Source organism: Melanotaenia boesemani, chromosome 11 (assembly GCF_017639745.1).
Source record: "Melanotaenia boesemani isolate fMelBoe1 chromosome 11, fMelBoe1.pri, whole genome shotgun sequence".
NCBI classification, from domain to species: Eukaryota; Metazoa; Chordata; class Actinopteri; order Atheriniformes; family Melanotaeniidae; genus Melanotaenia; species Melanotaenia boesemani.
In genome coordinates this window covers 13,023,285-13,042,656 of record NC_055692.1, presented here as the reverse complement: position 1 = coordinate 13,042,656, position 19,372 = coordinate 13,023,285, and the positions used below count along the sequence as shown (strand labels likewise).

Sequence of the window (19,372 nt, the reverse complement as noted above, 5' to 3'; positions counted from 1 at the left end):
AGTCATTTTATGACTCAGTTCTTTTTGAAAACATTGAAGTGGAGACCCACATAAATAGATTTTTCTGTTATGATTCTCTCTGCTGATGGCTTAGCTGATGTTTACACCAAACTAGAGGCTGAACTTGCATTCATGTTCCTCTGTATTGGGCACACATTTTTAAACATATTGTCAGTTTTCAACTCCAGGCAGCTTAAATCAAAGCGTTACTTGACTCACCAACCTTGCAGGCTGGAGCTTCCAGGTCTGTATCATGACTAAGCATAGCATGAAATTGCACTGCGCTGCCTGAAGGCACCCTGCAGTCGGACTTCATAAAGTGAGTTTCCAAGTAAAGTGTGTATTATGCTGTGTGACAGTTTCAACACTCCAATTGCTGCTCCACAGGGCAGAGTCTCAGTCATGCCAGCATCTGTCTCTATAGAGTTAATGTGCCGTTTATCTCAGTGACACTCTGACAGTTTTTACTGCTGTTTCTTTTTTTTCTCGGGAAATTTCACTTTGCATCTCTTAGCTGCTTTTGCCCTTTTAAGAAGGCTCAATCTCAGCATTACAGGTTGGAGAACTTTGCTGTAAATGACCAGCTAGTACATGAAGTATACCCTGGTATTACAAGCCATATAACAAGTAAAGGGACAGACAGGGGGCAATATAACAATCAAAGAAGCAGATGGAGTTTTGTCAGACCGAAGAGATAATTAGATCAAAAGAGAAGCAGAGAAGGCCATGTGCTTCAAAGCATGCCCTTATCAGTAGCAATTTTCTCTGCTTTGCCCACACAGCTCTACATCAGCTGTACCCAGATTGATTAAGTTTCCTGCCGGTATCATCACAAGGAATGATTGACAGGCCTGGAAAAGGTTCTGATATTTAAATGTGTAACCTTATTCTTTTTTGGGGTCAATCTCTTAAGCAGCAGTTGTGTGTGAGTTGGGCTTTGTGTTTGTGTGTTTAATGTGTGTCACTGAGCCGGGGTCTGACTTGATTCATAAATAATTTTTTCAGACAAAGCACATGTGGAAGCTTGCAATATACTCATCTTTCCCCCTTCAAGCTTCCTAGCTCAAGGAGTTTAAGAGATGTCAAAAGGATAAGGAAAGTTTAGAAAGGAAGATTTGATGGTGAAGACATAAAATATGCTATTTGTTTAGTCTGGGGATCAGATAAAGGCTTAGGCTGTAATCTTGTTGCGTTTCCACAGCTAATGGTAACTTTACCTGAGGGGCGGAGTATCAGCTGGATAGCGATTGATGCCTCAGCTACATAGTAGCATGATGCCATCGCAGCCCAATGCCTTCCTTAAAGTTTGTGTTCTTTCTTCTTGGAGGTGCCATTTTAAACAGAGATTTAATCAACAAAAAGAAAATCCGTTGCTCTTAACAAGGAGCCATTCCTTCTGTGTTTTTATGCCAGGTCACATGAGAAGTTGCTTTTTTTCCCCCAACCAATCGCAATGTGTCAAGCTCCACCCTTTTGGGTCAGCTCGGTTAGATTGGTACCCTAACGTAAGGGTGCCAAAAAAGTAGGACATGTCAGGTCGGATATTAGAGTACCCTTCCCATTTTGTTTACGTGTGGAAATACGAAAAATGCGTCCCAACCCTCCCTGCCCCCGTTGGTGAAAATGGGGTTTAAGAGCAAAGGCCAAAGTGAGGGGTATTAATTTGATTGCAATCTGCAATTTTGCCACTAGATGCCTCTACATTCTACATATATGAAATTATCTATTGTGGAGCAGTTTGATATATTTAAACTTCATCTTAACAGAAAAGAAAACAAAAGTCTTCAAATGTCAACATTTTCAAGGCAGGTCAAGGCAGGATGTTACTCAAGCAGCAACAGTTATACAACATTACACACAGCCAAAAACACTGCATAATTATACAAATGTACACATAATGTGTGTACCATGTGTTTTTTTCTTGGGTTGTAGATTTAGACCTAACCTGATGTCAACACATCTCGCTGCAAGTACACAACCAACACATTGTTATGTGCTGTGGTTTCTATCCCAGTCTTTAAACAATAGAACCTGAAAACAAACTTTACTAATATAATACATGAGTAACCCTTATAATGGGAAATGGTACTCTTACTGCAATTACACCAGTTGAAAAGAGGGAGGACATTGTAAATGATAGTTGTGAGCTAACTGAGGATATCTGAGTCTATACACAGATTGACAGAACATTACCAGAGACGAAAAGACACAAGGCAGTAAACCAGATATTGTAATTATGAGCAAAGCAGATCAAATTAAACCTATTTAATTCAATGACATTTCATTACATAGCCATTATAATATAAATCAGGATGTTGAGATGTTTCAATTTTGACCAGAATTTTGTATTTAATTGACCAATGTTACCATAACAACAGTCACAGCTCCATCTTCCATGCAGAATAGGTTCATAAGAGATTAATAAATTGTATTCCACAAATAGGTTGCAGGTATTAATACAGAGTATTTTCCTCTGCTGATTTCTGTGTCAAGCATCCATAATTTTGTCCTTTTTTGGGAATGTTTGATGCTAATTTAACATTGTGCAATGTGTTTGTAGTCTGTGGCTCAACCTTTAGCTGTTAGAGCTTTTTCAGATAGTTTTTGGAGCTTTCATTCCTGTCTCAGCACCTCTCTTGACCTACTTTTAAAAATAATGCAGTGAGGAGTAGTTATCTTCTCCTTTCCTTCTCACTTGAATATCTGCTAGTGGCGAGGTTGGTGTGATGTCAGTTTACCTTGGATCATTCTCAAACACTGATTACCCTCTGCCTCCTCTTCCTTGCCCTGATTTCCTTTGCTTTCCTTTCCTCATTGCACTTTTTGGTTTTACTTTTTGCTCCCCTCATTTAGATATCTATGGTAATTTGCCACAAAGAATCTACTCAGTTCATTCTGAAAAGGATATCCATTGCTTTGCAGCAGATAATTGTTTTTAATGATTAAGAATCACAGAGGCATGTCCAAGCCTAATGGCATTTAGATCACATAGGCAGTATTAAAAAGATAGCTGCTTATCTGCAGTCTTTGAATGTCTTTGTTAGGTTGTTCCAAGTTGGCACTTCGCCTCTATTCCTTGCTGTTCTTCTGTCTTTTTTTTCCCACCCTCTTTTTTTCCTGTCGTTTTTTTGAGTCTTTGTTGGCTTTCTTCCAGAATCAATCCATCACCTCTTGCATTTGGGTTTCTGTTTCAATAACTGGCCTACAGCAACAGGGTGTCTCATTCATGTTCACTTCCTTGTCTTTTAATAATCAAACCATGATGGATTGCCTCCATATACATATTCATTTGAAAGCTACATGTAAGAGTTGAAAAACAGGGGAGGAAAAGGAAAACACATTATAGTACTTTTTGATAGCTCATGGAGTTTTTCAGGAGTGTGTGTCTCCATCCACATGTTTATATTGGATGCTGGTTTGGCTCTAGTTCCCAAAAAGACAGACAGGTTCCTCCTCCTCATGCTTTCTCCATTCCCTCTTCTTATCATGGCCTCTTGGGTTTAGGCAGACAGCTCCTCCTGTCTTTTCTCTCTGATTTATCAGGCCAGGACTGACAAGTGTAAACACCTGCCAGGCTATCCTCTCCATTTGGGAGCTCTAGGTGGTTGGCTGTGGCCCATTTTTTATCCCCTTATGGTGGATCCAGTGCATTATTCTCGCCTTGCTGTCTTTCCAACCTTCTCTGCTCAGTCTAATTCTCTTCTGCTCTCACACATCAACGCAAACATGATTTTCTCCAACTCAACAGGTGTGACAATTGACGGTGGTTGCAAATTCTTCAGCAATATTGCATTTACGCGGCTGTGTTGTAAAAGCATCTGGTTTCGGTAACGTCTGGTTGCATTCAAACCTGTGTGTAAAGTCTGTTTCTGCTCTCTCGTCTTGTGCCACACAGCAGAAGCTTTTGAAATTGCTGTAATTACTTCACTGTTATTTATTCACCTGTTAAATCACTTTAGCTTTTATTCAGTTTCAGCAACTGTTAAAGCAGCGTGCTGAAAACATCCTTTCTGTAACTTTTATTAATGTTTAGAGGATTACTTTATCTATTGTAGCACAAAAGAACTCACTTATATTTTGTCTAGGTTTTCAGTTATCTCTCATTGCTTTCTGCTTTCCTCTGAACATGCAGGTGATCCAGATCTCAAAGGATTGTAGAAATTACTGGATTAATTTCTTTGAAACTATGTCTAAAGAAATGGTCCCAACATTTGCTTAATTATGAGCAGCAGGAAAAAATATGTCTCCATAATTTAGCTAAGCAATTCATTAAATACTACTTGAAATTCTCAACTGATGAAGGGATACTAACATAGCCTGTGTCATTTATTATCAAATTCCAAGGAACTAACAGCACCTCATCCAAATCTGGTGACAGGCCATAACAACAAATTGCCAGTAACATACCGCCTCTCTCTGGCATTCCTGTCATCTGTAAAACCTTCAGCATAAATCTGCAGACATTACCCAGACTGCCAGAAATAAACAAACCCAGACTGCTCTCATATCAAAACCGTCAGGCAGTATTTGCAAGAAGCTGGTGCTTCAAAATCTTTATATATAATGCGTCCACCAGACTTGATCAATAGAAGACACATTTATGTTGTTCCCAGTCACGGCAATGACATACTTGAAAAAATGTCACTTTTGGAAAAATTCAGTCACGTTATATGCCATACAGACACCTAGTTCATAGGTCAGCTATTCTATAAAAGTTGTACATGAGTGTAGGCTACTACATTCATTCATAACGTGTGATTTCAAAAGTAAACTATTTTTTATTCTTATAAGCTTTGGTAAGAGCATTGTTCAGGCACAGAAATAGTTTAGTTTAATTTGTAGAATAATCATGGTTTAGATTAAAATCAGCCCCTAGTTTTAGTTAGGTTGTCACATTTATATTAATAGCAACAACTTGATTAAGGTTAGTAAACTTACACTGGGAAAAAAAACAAGCATCCTTCTATTTATCATGACCAATCCACCTGAAAAGCTGCCGTCCTCTGTGAATCTATAACATCACCCTTTTACTTCTTTTTCTTTTAGAGAAGGCCACTAGAGCAGCGTCATCGTTTAAACTAAAAGTAAAAAAGAAAAATAGCAACTTGCATTGTTGTTTTTCTCATGAAAACAGTTAATAAACACATTAAGAAATATCAGTGAATTCTCAACAGGTTTACTCAGATGTAATCAAGTAGCAGTCTTTCACTCTATTGCACACTTTGTCTGGCACAGTGGGGGCCTTAGAAGATGAACAGCTGGGACCTTTGCAGGATTAACTAAAGTTGTGTGTGTGTGTGTGTGTGTGTGTGTGTGTGTGTGTGTGTGTGTGTGTGTGTGCTTGTGTTTGCAGGAACCAAACTTCATCTGTTTGTTGTTGCACTGAACATTTAACTAAACTGAGAAAGAAAAATATGACTGACTATTGCTACAATTTCCTTCCTCTTCCTCACCTGAAGCCCCCTGCAGCTGACCTTTTCATTATAATAAATGATTGTTATTGTGCTCATGTCTAAGCTCCAAGCACCCATAGCTAAGGTGTTGATGCAATAGTGGGAATGACATCATTAGGGGAAGCTAATGTGTTTATTGTTAAAGTTAATGCAGCTTGGTGCAGCTTCCTCTGTGGGTGGCTCTGTGTGTTTGACTGCGTCAGGTTGTATGAGTATTGTTTATAGTTTGAAATCATGTGTGTTTTTTCAAGGTTTCTTGCTTTGAGCACTGTGTATAAAGTGATTAAGTGTGTGAATAAGTGTGTGTATGCATTCATAAGAGGGTGTGGTATGTTGAAGGATTCGGGGGGGGGGGGGTCATTGTGTTTTTATTACCTGCTGGTGCCCCCTGCCAGCAGCCCGCTTGATTAAGTCTCTACTCTTTACACTTTCTACTCTGCAGACATACTAACACAGACACACACACACACACACAAATACACCGTCACAAACATGCATGCGGTGTTATTATCAATCAAAGGCTTGAGTAGGAAGGATTGGGATCCACTGCTACTTTTTGCCTTTTGTTTGGTTACTGTGGGAACAATTCAAAACCTTAATTTCTGAATCCTGATGTTCTCAGCTTGCATGTGTAACCACCACTGTACAGAAGTAGCATTTGAGAGCTGAGTTTAACACCCTGTCACTTTCACACACAAGGAAACAATTTGCTCTTCCATGCAAAGAGCGTAATTTGGTAAAGACACACTGCATCTCGCTCCCTTCTCTTACCCGTGTATTACAGCTGGTAATGAACGGGCCACTGGAAGGTTTCACTTAAATAAATTTGTGCTCATTTTGTCTTGCATATCAAAGGAGACAGTGTGAGATGCTTTTTAGCAACCAATTAAAACCCACTATAGATGGAGGGTCTGCCTTGCCTTCAGCCGCCTCTTATTACTTGAAGAAAAAATGTTTGCAGGGCATCAATGTCCTGAGAATAATTCTGACAAACAGCATCTATATTCATATAGAAGGCATTGTCATTGTTATAATTTGGCATAATCAGGTCCTATTAAAAATATAATTACAAATTATCCCTTTTATTATCAGAATACAAAGAGCCAGATCTTGTGTTGTTGGTCAGTGCGGCCTCTATCCATCATTCATCGTTTTGCTCTCCCCAAGGGCTAACCTCTTTGTCTCATACTGCTTCCTGCTCATCAATCAGTCAATTACTAGAGGAGTTCTGGGTCAAGGTTCAGAAAAGACATACGTTTTAGTCCTCCATAGAGGTTCACCCTACTGTATGAGAAAAATCCAATTTATGTTTACAGTTGGAAGTCAAAATGTGCAGTTCAGCTCAGTGAGCCCTCACTGTGTGATGCAGGGACAGAGTTAGGAAGACCCTCTTTTTGTGTTTTTCTTTTCATAAAACATACAGACTGTGGTACATGAAAATATTGGAAGGATAAGAGCAGCAGGCCAAGGAGTGAGAAAGGAGGGAGGGGAAGGGAAAAGCTTTTCAGATCAAGGTCGTATCCAAGCTTTAGTATTGGTATTCTCCTCAGTGTTAAAATGAATCTACCAGTGAATAGTGTTTTCATTCCTCTCCTGAATGAGATTCACAGGAGCATGGAGAGAGAAAGAGAGAGGGAGGGGAAGAGAGGGACATGACAGAGAAAAGAGAAAGTAACCCCTCCTCCTCCTTCTTCCTCTCTCCTGTTCCTTCTCCCCTTGGATATACAATAGCGAATGAAAATACAGCGTGGGATAAACAACTTTTATCAGACTGCAGCAAATGAAATTGGCTATTTTATTCAATTCTTCATCCCTGAAGCATCCCTTGCTCTATCTACCCAGTTACATCTCATCAACGCAGCTTCAGCTGAAAAAAAAAAAAAAAAAGTAGCTTCATGCAAATTAAATGCTTTATTCTTGATTAGATTACACATGGAATAATTGTCTTGGATGATTTATGGGTGTAATTGGTTGCCACAAACTGCAGTAAAAAGGTTGTTGCCTTGGTTTGTGCTATGAAAACATTGCATCAACACAATGTAGGCCAGTTTTTATGGAACCCATTTCAACATGCAAGTTACCATTAGAAAATTAGATGGCCATGCACTTAAAGTTGTTCATGATACTTAGGATATTGCAGGCAGAACCACTGCAATTTTTATATATTTGGATATCGGATGAAGATTTTATTCGTTGGATTTACAATCCATAACTTAAAAGTGTATTTTCTAAAGGGTTTTTTAATAATTTAAGCCACAATCTACACTTCCATGCTTTCACACCATAATCTGTTATTCCTAAAGATTATCGGCAGCTTTTTAGTCATTGGTTTGTTCATATCTCATCCATCCATCCATCTTCTATACCTGCTTATTCCAATGCAGGATTGCAAGGGGGTTGGAGCCAATCCCCACCACTAGGTGAGAGGCAGGGTACACCCTGGACAGGTTGCCCTCAGTCCATCACAGTCTATACCCTCCGTAGTGCACCTGAACATGAAAACCTTTCATTCTGTATGATAATTAAATATAAAAAAGTATTTTGAGCCTGTGTTTAACTAATGTTCCTGTTTATTTTGTAAAAAAATGATAGAAATAATGCATACTTTGTAGATAAAAAGAGAAAACTACATGATTTTCTTAAAGGTATGATTTTAAATTATATTACTTCATCTCATGTTTATCACCTCCCTATAAAAGTAAAAATAATAATAAAAAAACAAAACAAAACTGGGCACTATGATGAATGTAATAGAGGAAAGAAACAGAATTTTAAAATGAAGTATCACCTCTTCTCTTCTACATCCACTGATTTAGCCGAAGGTTGTCATCTCAGGAAGAATATGTGATTGCTACCCTTGTGAGTGACTGGCAGGTGGGAAAAAAGGTACCTGCCATCCAATCCAGGCATCGGTGATACTCTACAGCAGTCTAATCTCAACAAAAGCCCTCCTGCTTCACTAAGACCCTGTCACACACTGGCAGGGAGAGGCAGAGACAAGCACAGAAATCTTCTCTGCCTGACATCGATCTATGACGCATATTACAACCCTAATCCAATTAAATCTGTTTCGCTTGTACTGTGGGTTACTTGAGTCATCGAAATGCATATAAATACATCTCTGACAGATTGAAACAGCTGAGCAAAATGCACAAACAGCTAATTCAGCTGGACGTAAAGTTGTTAGGTTTTTCCAGCCCCTGGTTCCTACATTTCTTTGTATTGCACAAAGTGTGTAAAAACCAATGAGGAAACGTAATCGACTACACTGTTAAATATACAAAATGTTTGACAAACCATTGTTTTTTTTTTCTCTCCCGCTCCATCTCCTTCTTTTCTATCCCTTCTGTATTTCTCTGTTCAGACTGAGCCAGATCTGTAGCAGCAGCAGCAGCAGCAGCAGCAGCGGCAGCGTTGGTGCGACCATGAGGTCAGAGGCCTTGTTACTCTACTTCACGCTACTGCAAATAGCCGGGGCGGGTTTCCCCGAGGACAGCGAGCCTATTAGCATCTCACATGGCAACTGTAAGTATATTTTTTTTCCTTGCTTTTCTTTCCTTTCTTTATGCCTTTATTTCTACTCTCTTGCAACAATCCCACTCTCAATTCAAGTAGTTACTCTCTGCTTTCACTCTATTCCATTTCCTCCTTGTCTTTTACTTACAAACCCCCCTTTCTCGGCATCTCTCTCACTTGTTCTATCCTTTTGCTCCTACGCATCCCTCTCAACCCCATGCCTCCTCTTCAACCCCCACCTTTCTCAAACTGAATGCATTCTGGAGGCATTGAGTGTAAATTGGTGCCCAAGGATAGGCCCTCTACACACACCCAAATGAAGGACTTAAGGCAGCATTTGAAATGGAGCCCACCCCACATCAAAGGATAATCCGCTATTTTCCTGTCGGGCTCCTAATGCTGTTTGTGATAGTGTAAAGGCTGTGGAAAGCTGCAAAGATATGGTCATTGTTTCCTCTGTTTCTTTCTGTGTTTCACCCTCTGATGTGTCCTGTTCTTCTCTCTGTGGGCGTAATGCGGCCTGTCCTGGCCAGGAAAGCTGAAACACAAGCCAGCCAGCCTCACATAGATCTGTGTTCCTATCAGACTGTTTATTCAAAGCAAGTGCTTTCATCCAAAGCCACTAACAATAGAACAATTGCACGGTACAGTGTAGCATATTTATAACCAACAATTTATGGTCACAGGAGGAGCTCAACCCACAGTTGTGGCTGCATCTTCTCATCTAGCTGGGACACATTGACCTGAAACACATGAGACGCTTGAGAAAAACTGTTAAATGCACAATTTTCTGAAATAATCATAATCATATATTTTTTCTCTTCTTCTTGCAGACACAAAACAGTATCCAGTATTTGTGGGCCACAGACCTGGGAGGAACAACACGCAGCGGCACAGACTGGATATCCAGCTCATCATGATCATGAACAAGACATTATACGTCGCTGCCAGGTGGGTGATGATAGCTGTTTACGCTGGTATTTGGATGTGCCCCAGAAGTACAGTAAGTTTTATGTTTTTATTGTGAAATAAAATCAAACTGAGCAAGTGTAGTTTAGTTTGAGGATTATTGAATTCTCTATCATCCTCCTTCACATTAATTTTATGTTGTGCATGCATAGTTGTGTTTTAACTCAGTTATAACTGAAAGCTGTGACAGCAGTGTTCACAGAGAAGTAAGGGTTTCATTTCTGTACTTAAAGGTACAGTTCTTAGAAAGAAAAGCCCTGTAAGGTACAGAAATGTCCCTTCACTCTGGACATTTGTTTAATTTAAAAAGTTCAAAATGATCACTTACAAATAATTGCACCTTTGATAACCTTAAGGTATGACCAGATGGACAGGATAAACCCTTGGCAGACATGTGTTGATGGTGTGGTTGTAGAATGTAGAATGTCATACTGTGCCAACACTGGTTCTCTATTGGTTCCCTGACATCACTCCACAGTCCAAACATTCATGAACTGGTGATGCTACATTAAGTGGAGACATTTCTGTACCAAAAAGGGAAATTTCTGTCACTAAAGGTGCAGAATTTTTTTTATAGTGTATAAATGAAGCAAGAAAATATTTTTAGTCTTTTTTCAGATCATTCCTGCACATTCTTAATGTATAGGACCCTTAGACTGACTTCCTGAGCCCTGAGGTGCTCTTTTTTAATTTGTAGAATCAGAAAGGACTAACTTGAGAAAACACTGAAACTTTGCAGTGTAGTCTATTCCTTTCCCTGTTTCCCTGTTGTATACTTTGAGATTGTTGTCTCCCAAAACCCCACTTACCTTCTGTTATGTCCCTCAAGACTTGTGACCTGCTTTTTAAAAACATCCTAGTGAACATAACAGCACTCTTTCTCACACACAAGAAAGGCAAAAATGGCTTCACTCAGACTTCACAAGTCTTAAAGCACGTAGAACTAACGTTGAAGTTTTGCCTAGATTTGTTGGCAACCTCCACAAATTGATTTGTTAAAAGTTTCTGTTGCTTTGTTTGGTATTTTTTGCCCATCTGTCACTTGTCTTTATTGCTTTCTGTCTCTGTCAGTGTGTTTTCACCTGTTAGTCGTTATTTTTGTTTGACTCATCTTTTGTGAATATATACTGTAGCTCAATTACACCATTAGGAGCCATGAAGAAAATCCTTATTGATTTTGTCTTTTGTCTTGTCATAAGCATTTTAGATAGGTTCATATCCCTTCACCACTGCACAGTGAGCAATCTGTAAAACCGCCACATCCATGCTCAAAACATAAACATCAAGTTTTCCTTTTAACAGAGAGGTTTGAATGTGCAGTGCTATTTAGAAAAAGTGTTACACTGAAAAGGTCTTAATAAAAATGGACCCTTATGTGCTCGTTCTTTGGCGTCTATGACTAATTGAGTGGCAGGCTTGATTGGAGACTGTTGAAAGCCACAATAGGGGTCTTTCTTTGTTTTCCTCCCAAGCATGTCAAATTAAGTGGCAGTGGAAGGGTGCTGCTTTAAGTGGCAGAGCTTTTTAACATATCTGTGGTCATTAAGAGAAGGTGAGTGGAAAGTGAGAGGAAACAGAGCAAAAGCATGTGTGTATGGTGGGTTTTCAGAGGCTTTGGTCTGCCTGCTGCCCACCTGCTCTACATTGGGTAGCAGAGGCCTGGAGGGTAAGAGGAAGGAAATGAGACACAGAGGGTTTATTGGAAGGGTGTGTATGTGTTGCTGAGTTTAGTATGCTCCCCAGTTGTCCTGTGGATTTAAAAGCAACATCTGTGAGCACATGTGCGCACATGGATGTACGTTTGACACGAGGAAAAGGAGTCCCGGCGGGAGCAGGAGCCGCAGTCTGCCGTCCTGTCTGCGTTGACTCGTACATGTGTTAAGTGTGTGAATGTGTGCTGGTCCCCCAGCTTGCAGGCCCGTCTACGGCAGACAGGAATTCTGACACATGGTTGCGGTATGTGACCCCTGAATGAGCGGAGTGGCTGCCTCAGATTAGACAGAGTCAGATGACCGTCATTGATCTTGTCACAAAGAGGAAAGTTAGAGTCGATTGCATGGACACATAAATGACAGTCGTTGCACAAACATCAATTGGCTCTAACAGGATATCGATAAAGACATGTAAAAGTTAAATGACAGTGTAAAGCAAACAGCAGAGACAGTTACCACTCCAGCAATCAATGTGAAAGCAAGCAAACAGTTGGCAGGAGATAAGCCACAAAACAACGCACAGTGTGGCAGGAAAAACAAATAAACAAAAAACCTGAAAAAACAAAAAACAAAAAACTGAGCAACATCAATAGTCGCTTTTATGAATGTTGTCCAGTTGAATGACTTGTTTATTGTGGGGCCAGCATCACACAGCTTTGCCATCATGCCTCTAGACCAGTACGCTTCAGTTCTTGGTGTGCAGCAGCTTGCAGATGGCCTCTGTGAACGCAGTCCAAAACCCTGCACTGTTTCAGCTTGTTTTTGAATGACTGCTCAGTGTATTAAATCCCTTTGGCTTCTGTTTTGGCATTGGCAATAAAAAAAAAGAAGAAGAAAAAACAAACACATATTTTAAAGCCGTGCGATACGTCCAAACAGAGGAACTGATGAAATTGTAAATAGACAAAAGTGACTTAATCCATAGAGGGAATGAGTCAAGTCTTTGGCAGAAGAGGAACAACGCAGCAACAGATGCGTTTATTGTTAATTTATGCTCAGTTTTCAGCCTTGAATGAAATGTATTTTCAATTAAGTCAGAAAGTCCTTTTTCAGTCAGTGTATATGAATGAGTAATGAAGAAAATGGCCTCTAATGAGGTCATGTTCTTTTTTTTTGTAAATATCTGAAAGATAACATCATCCTTCTTAAACTCATCTATACTGACTGTTGATTATGAATTCAGTTCATGGCTAGTTTAGTACTTTAATATTCTCAATCTTATTCTGTAGCTTCGTTTCCATCCAGTGTTTTATCCAGAGGGACACTACTGTTTGATATGATACCAGATTGCAGTCTTTTCATGTGGAGGCTTTTAAAAGTCCCGTTATTTGTTCAGTTTTAATAAGACTGACACAGGATTGAGCATAATATTGGTTTCTCTCACTTCTCCTCAAATATTTGGCCTTAATTTGAGAGAAGCCAAGTAAATTTTCTGGCAAAAAGACCATCTTTAAGAGAAATACTAATATACTAATAGTACAGATAGAATAAAATAGTTTTAAGAAGTAGTTTTTAGGAAGTCACAAGGAATTTTTGGACATGTAGGTAACATTAGTGGCCTCTTTAGCATATTAAACTGATATTAAACAATCAGACACAACTCACTACGGTATGACTCATAGCTTCACTTAGACACACAATAGTGACAAATAACCATGCCATAGTGTTTGCCATTCATGTCAGACTAAATAGTTTATCGAGAGTTTTCTTACAAAATGTCATGGCACTGTGACAATTCATATAATTTCAAAAATCATGTAAATGTATATGGGAACAATTAAATATTTTCCTTTTTGTATATCCTGAAACTTTGATTTGATAGAGAAATCTCCTTTTTTTTCACCTTGTCCTGTCCAGAATCATAGCAAGCAGAATTATGGTCTGGCTGGTAATTTGCTTTAGCATAGTAAAGCAAATTTGTTTAGCACAACACAGCAGGCAGACCATAACCTCTTCTCTTAGTGGAGATTAATCTTAAAGATTATTAACCTTCCCTTATAAGAGGGACCTTAATGGATATAAAGGGAACAAAGCTTTGTAGATACAGTATAAGACTCCACTTGCCACTTGAGTGTTGTTTTTTATTTTATTTTTATTTGGTTATTGCTCAATAACATTTTAATTGTTGAACTGGCAGGGGGATGAAAAGACGGGGGTTGAGGAGAAAAGGAGAAAATGAAGGAAAAGGAGAGAAAGATACAACTTTACAATTAAAACCAACTCAGAAAAAACAGATAACCAGCTGCTACACCTGTAAAGGAACTTAACAGTGAACATCTAATGACCTCTGTAAGAAAACCAAGCAGAGAACCATCAGGAGCACCTATAAGAAGACAAACTGAGAAAAACATGAACAATAACAACATGCATATGATAACATGTGTAGCTACTTGTGATAAAACCTGCAGGACAACACAGTGACTGGCATGCATGTTAGTGAATGAGTGCCTGTATGTGCGTGAGTGCAAAAATAAAAGGAATGAGTTGTGTTTAATGATGGGTGAGATTATGCAAATGCAAACACACCATGTCTGAGGATCAGAAGCACACAAAGAAAAAAAGATTTTATTGCACTAATACAAACAAGTGTATTATTTTTCCCCTCCCCAGAGTTCACAGTCTCCACCATTGTCTGTTTGTCATTTGCTGTGTGGATGTGGTAAACAGAGAAGCTGCAAATGTAAGGGAGAACATTTATCATGTCTTTTTCTTTGTTAGTCATTCATTTAGGTGCTCTTGAAAAGTTAAATTAAAGGCTGAAAAAAATGTTTGGACACTTCTATTATTTATTCACCCAATGACTCAACCTACAGCATTCCTCTAAAATCATCCATCATTAATGTTCAGACTTGTGTTAAAAGTGATATTGAAATATTACCAAGTCCAACCAAGTAAGATTGCAAATTTTTTAGGAAAAGCTCTGGGAGTGCTTATTTCAAAATGAAGCCGAAAAATGTAATTATTGGAAAGTAGTGCATGCCTGAAAGTGGCTATACTGTAAATACAGTCATGTTTATAGTGATAAACGTGACATCCAGCTCTGGACCAAGCTGCTGTTTGATATTTTCATTGGAGACATGAGCCATACATTATCAACTATAAACTGGGATTTAATGTAAATTTAAGTTCAGTAATGAACGTAAAAACTTCCTCATGTGTGAGCTCAGTGGTTTATGTGTATCATGTGTTTTATGTTTTTAGCAGTAGCCTCACGTTTATTAAAAGCAATAAACTGTTCAGTGAGAGATGGACGTGGTGTGATTCCTATTACAGAGGTCCATATTTCATGGGCAGGGTACACCATGTTCAACATTCAGAGGGAATTTATCACAGTGCAAAGGGAGATTTATCTTTTTGATATCTGCTGAAAATGTGGGAGTGAGTGTTTGTGTGTGTGGGTGTGTGTGGGTGTGGGTATATGTGAGGATGAACATGGTGTATATGTGCAGCAACAATTACAGCAAGAAGTATTATGATAGCTCAAAGTTTAACTAAGAACTTAGTTTGTATGTTGAATAGATGTATATAGTGGACAGTTTGGCTAATAATACTTACATTTAGCCTTAGTTTTCTGGTTAAGGTCAGCCACTGTAGTACTGGTGTTAATACAGGAGCTTGTATCAGAAGATTATTCTGTTTCTGTACGCTCATTAATCAGTAATGATCCCAGATACCAAACTGTATAATGGCTATGATCATTTATTACAAAGGAATTTTCTTTTAGGGGGAGCACATAGTTAAAGGACATGACAAGACAGATAGCCCGTACATGCCTGTGCATGTGTGGTTATGTGTGAATGTGTAACTGTATACGCTGCCTAGCATCTATGTCCTGGGCCTCGCCACATACAGGGCATAGTTGCCATTCTTGGGCTGCAGTCAGCCTTTGCCATGGAAACACCAACCACACTCTGTTTACACCCTTCTATGAAGCTGGGAAGCATGGGAATGAGAGAGAGAATGTGTGCGTGTGTGTGGGAATGAGAGCGAGATGGAGTGATCAATGTGAGAGTGAGAATTAAAGGACCAAAATTTGTGGTTGCCATTTGCAGTCACACAGAAACACAGACTTGCGCTCAAAAATCCAGATTACCTTCTCTTAGTCAAGTCCACTGGAAAAGTCGCGCCTCTGTGGATGCTGCTCCTCCCTGTTGGGTCTCTTTGGGTCTCACAGTGGAGGCCACTAGAGTTTCCATTATTATAGCACCACCAAATCCGGTTAAAGCCCACTAATGACTGGGATTACACGGTTGCCTCCTCTCCTTCTCTTCACATCAACAACAGCATCCAGCCATGTCCACACTCTGAAACATAGTTTGCTGCTCCAGTAATCATCATTACCTGAAGCAAAACTGAAACAAGTTTTCAATCAAAACATAATTCTGCAAAGAGGTAAAATGCTTTATTTATTGTTGCAGCTCATAAAACATAAATATACAGTCACTGGTTATAGCTACAGCAGGATTTTAGCTGACTTGGTTGTGTTCATTCTACTTATTGAGGAGCATCCAGAGAATAAAAACATGTCTGTCTTTTTCTTTATATCAATATTTCTGTTCCCTTGTCACATTTTTTTCATGGAAATTGTGATGCTATAAACAATTTTGCATGACCTGGCATTGTTGACAGATCGACCTACTTTTACTCCCAAATCATTGAATATTAAAGCTTTGTCTTTATTTCTGCCTGCAATCAAATTTAAACAGCATGAAAAAAATCCATGTTAAAGTATTACAATATACTTAAGTGAAAGTAACAGTGGTGTATGCTTTGTTTCTTTTTTTGGCAAAAAAAAAAAAAATGCACTAAGAATATAGTATAGAAGAAAAGAAAGCTGTGGAGAATCTGTGATCATAACATAAGGTTAAGAAAAATACAATTGCACAAAAGAAATAGTAAAAAGGCAGCCAGATGTCCTGAAGTTGCTTTGGTTCCTAAACCTAACCAAAGTACAAATGGAAATGAGAAGTGTAAAATTAAAGTAAAATAAAATAATGTAAGACAATCCGTTTCACTAATGATGCTTCATTAGTGAAAGGCTTGTGTATTAATATTCCACCAACCCTCTAACATCCACATGCTGGTTTTTATGCAACCCATTACAGAACATGAAATTCTTACAACAGTGCAAAACACTGCAGTTTCATTATAAAGATTAATAAATTATGCAATTAAATTGCCTTCTTACTACTGAGATACAGATTAAAGGTACAGTGTGTAAAAATGATTGACATTTAGTAAGAAACATAGGCATAGAAATTACTTCAAATGCCAAGCATAATTGCAAATGGACTGTGGCCATCAGTGGCCAAAATTATTCTAAACATTAGATGTTACTTATACCAAATGGTGCTCTAGCGTCCATCAAACAAAGCATCAAACAGAGTTGTTTGTCTTTTCAGAGACAACATAGCAAAATTGGTTGCACAAATATGGCAGCTGCCATGTATGTAGACCCACAGTAAGTAGATTTAAATGGCTCATTCTAAGAGAATAAAAACACAATTTTTATGTTAGTAAATGATTAAATACTAATAGAAACACATTGTTTGATGATATATTATTCTGTTGTTGATCTTTAATTTTTTACTACACACTGCACCTTAAGTTTCTAGTTGACAGCAGAATTATGTTTAGCACGACTTCTTACATGTGAAAACCTATTCTAATATGAGGATGTCCACTTCCCACATCTTGTTTGTGTTTATAGGACCACTTATTCTTACATGTAGGTAAAGAGGAATGTTAGGAGATGTACATCTTGGGACTTGGGATTCCTGACTTTTCAACTGAACTTGTTAATGGTTAAAGTGAATGACTAAAAGCACAAATTATGAAAATTGTGAGGTGTAAATGTTACAAAATACATGGTTGTATAGATCCAAAGAGATGAATGGTCATGACTAACCATTGTTAATATTAATGCATCAGAATTCCTGGCATAACATGTGAATCCTGCCAGACAGAAGCAACAATTTGACAAGTATACATATGTATTTATTTATTTTTTTGGTCAGACAAGACTGTTTCATGAGATTTCACCTAGCAACATGTTGATATAATGCATGGGGGCTAATTATGCTAGAGTGACCTTACAGGCCAGTGGTTTGGGCACATGCCACATGGGGTGCAAATGTCTCCAAGCAGTGAGTCCTTCATTGCATTAAAATGCTTTTCTCACTTTCCCTTGAAACTACAGAAAAAAGACAGAAAAAGACACAAGCATATATCATGTACTATTTTAAAATGCAGTTTGCAACTAAGTTATTTTATCATATAAGAACTGATTTGAATTAGTCAATTCACTGTATACATTTTGGATATGAATTTAAAATTAAATACAGTATATTAACAATTGTATATAACATCATCTGTTGCAAGTCTTTAACCTATTGTTGGTGTGCACATATACCTAATTTACACATGCAAACAAAAAGATTTAAAAGTAAAAACTGTAAATCTTCAACCCAGTCTCATGGCAAAATCTTAATTATTCTCTTTGAGAAACTATAGCAAACGCCACAGAAAGACAACCATATCTTTTATGCAGTTATTTTTTTCATGCCTGTTCAGCTGCACGCTGAAAACATGCCCCTCACCCTACTAAATAGCCACGCACAAAAATGCTCACATACACTCACACAAAAGAAAATCTGTAGAGAATGTGGATTCCCATAATGAGAACTTCAACCTGCAAAAAGAACAACCTGCCTCATCTTGGGGGTGGGTGAACCCTGGCTTGTCGCATTTCATGCCACCACATCACTGAGGGCCCCTCAATGCCCTCAGTTCATTCAAAACTTCAACAACTCCTTTCGCAGCCCAGAGGTGCCTGTTGGCTTCCCTGGTTCCCTCCCATCCACTTTGTGAAGAGGATTTGAACCAGTGAAAGCCAAAAACAATGTACAATGGACCCTCTCCTACCACCCATGATCCAGTTATGAAGAGAGAGGAATATGGGTGAAGAGGGTGATGAGAGAGAAAGGGTGGGAGGCAGAGAGGAGGGATGATGTGCAGGCATTTAGTTTGCAAAAAGTGGGGTGGTGGCTTAAGGTGTGGGATGCATGCTAATCACATTCTCCACTTTTCTGCTTGTGGAGTTTGAGATAGTTTCACAAAGACCCAGCAGACGAACCAAGCTGACCGGCAGTCACCCCGACAGAAACGCACTGTTATGAAAACGACATTCTTCCACACAAAGACCCTGTGTTCTCATGGCCACGCATGGTTACATGTTCGATGGAGACCCTCTATGTCACCCTGCTATCCACAATCTCACACTCTTGCCCACATTCAGTTGTGCTGCTGTCTCGACTTAGCTTCCTTCTCTCTGTGGGCATCCATCCTTTTGCAATAGCCCCATATTTGAGCCTAACAGAATATTTGCATACCTTCCATCCTACTCACTCATATTTGTAACTGAATTTTGGGAAATGCAAAGCCCTTGCCAAGTGACTCACATTGACACCCAGTGTTCTTCACTCAATGAGTGTCAAAACGCTTCTGTTATTTCATTTTCCTCTAAATTCCTGCCTTTTGAATTTCCTCCTCAGCCCTGCAGCATCTAAAATTTCTTCTTTTGTGCCACTGATTAACAGCTAAATGTGACTTGATAAAATTTGAAAGGCCTGTAACCATTAAACATATCCAGACTGATTAAAAAGTCTTCAAAATATCAGACGAATTCACTGATTTCTATTTATGTATTTTTTTAGAAGTCAG

At 38.8% G+C, this 19,372-nt stretch overlaps 1 protein-coding gene across 3 annotated transcripts in view; it reads left to right on the top strand.

Annotated features, from left to right (window-relative positions):
- Positions 1-19,372, top strand: part of sema6a (sema domain, transmembrane domain (TM), and cytoplasmic domain, (semaphorin) 6A) — a 118,978-nt gene that overhangs the window by 36,973 nt on the left and 62,633 nt on the right. For all 3 annotated transcript variants that reach the window (XM_041999049.1, XM_041999050.1, XM_041999048.1), the window contains 2 exons: positions 8,818-8,978; positions 9,803-9,920. In XM_041999049.1, the coding sequence (XP_041854983.1) occupies positions 8,879-8,978; positions 9,803-9,920 (218 nt within the window). In that variant the 5' untranslated portion in view covers positions 8,818-8,878. The remainder of the gene's footprint in view (positions 1-8,817; positions 8,979-9,802; positions 9,921-19,372) is intronic.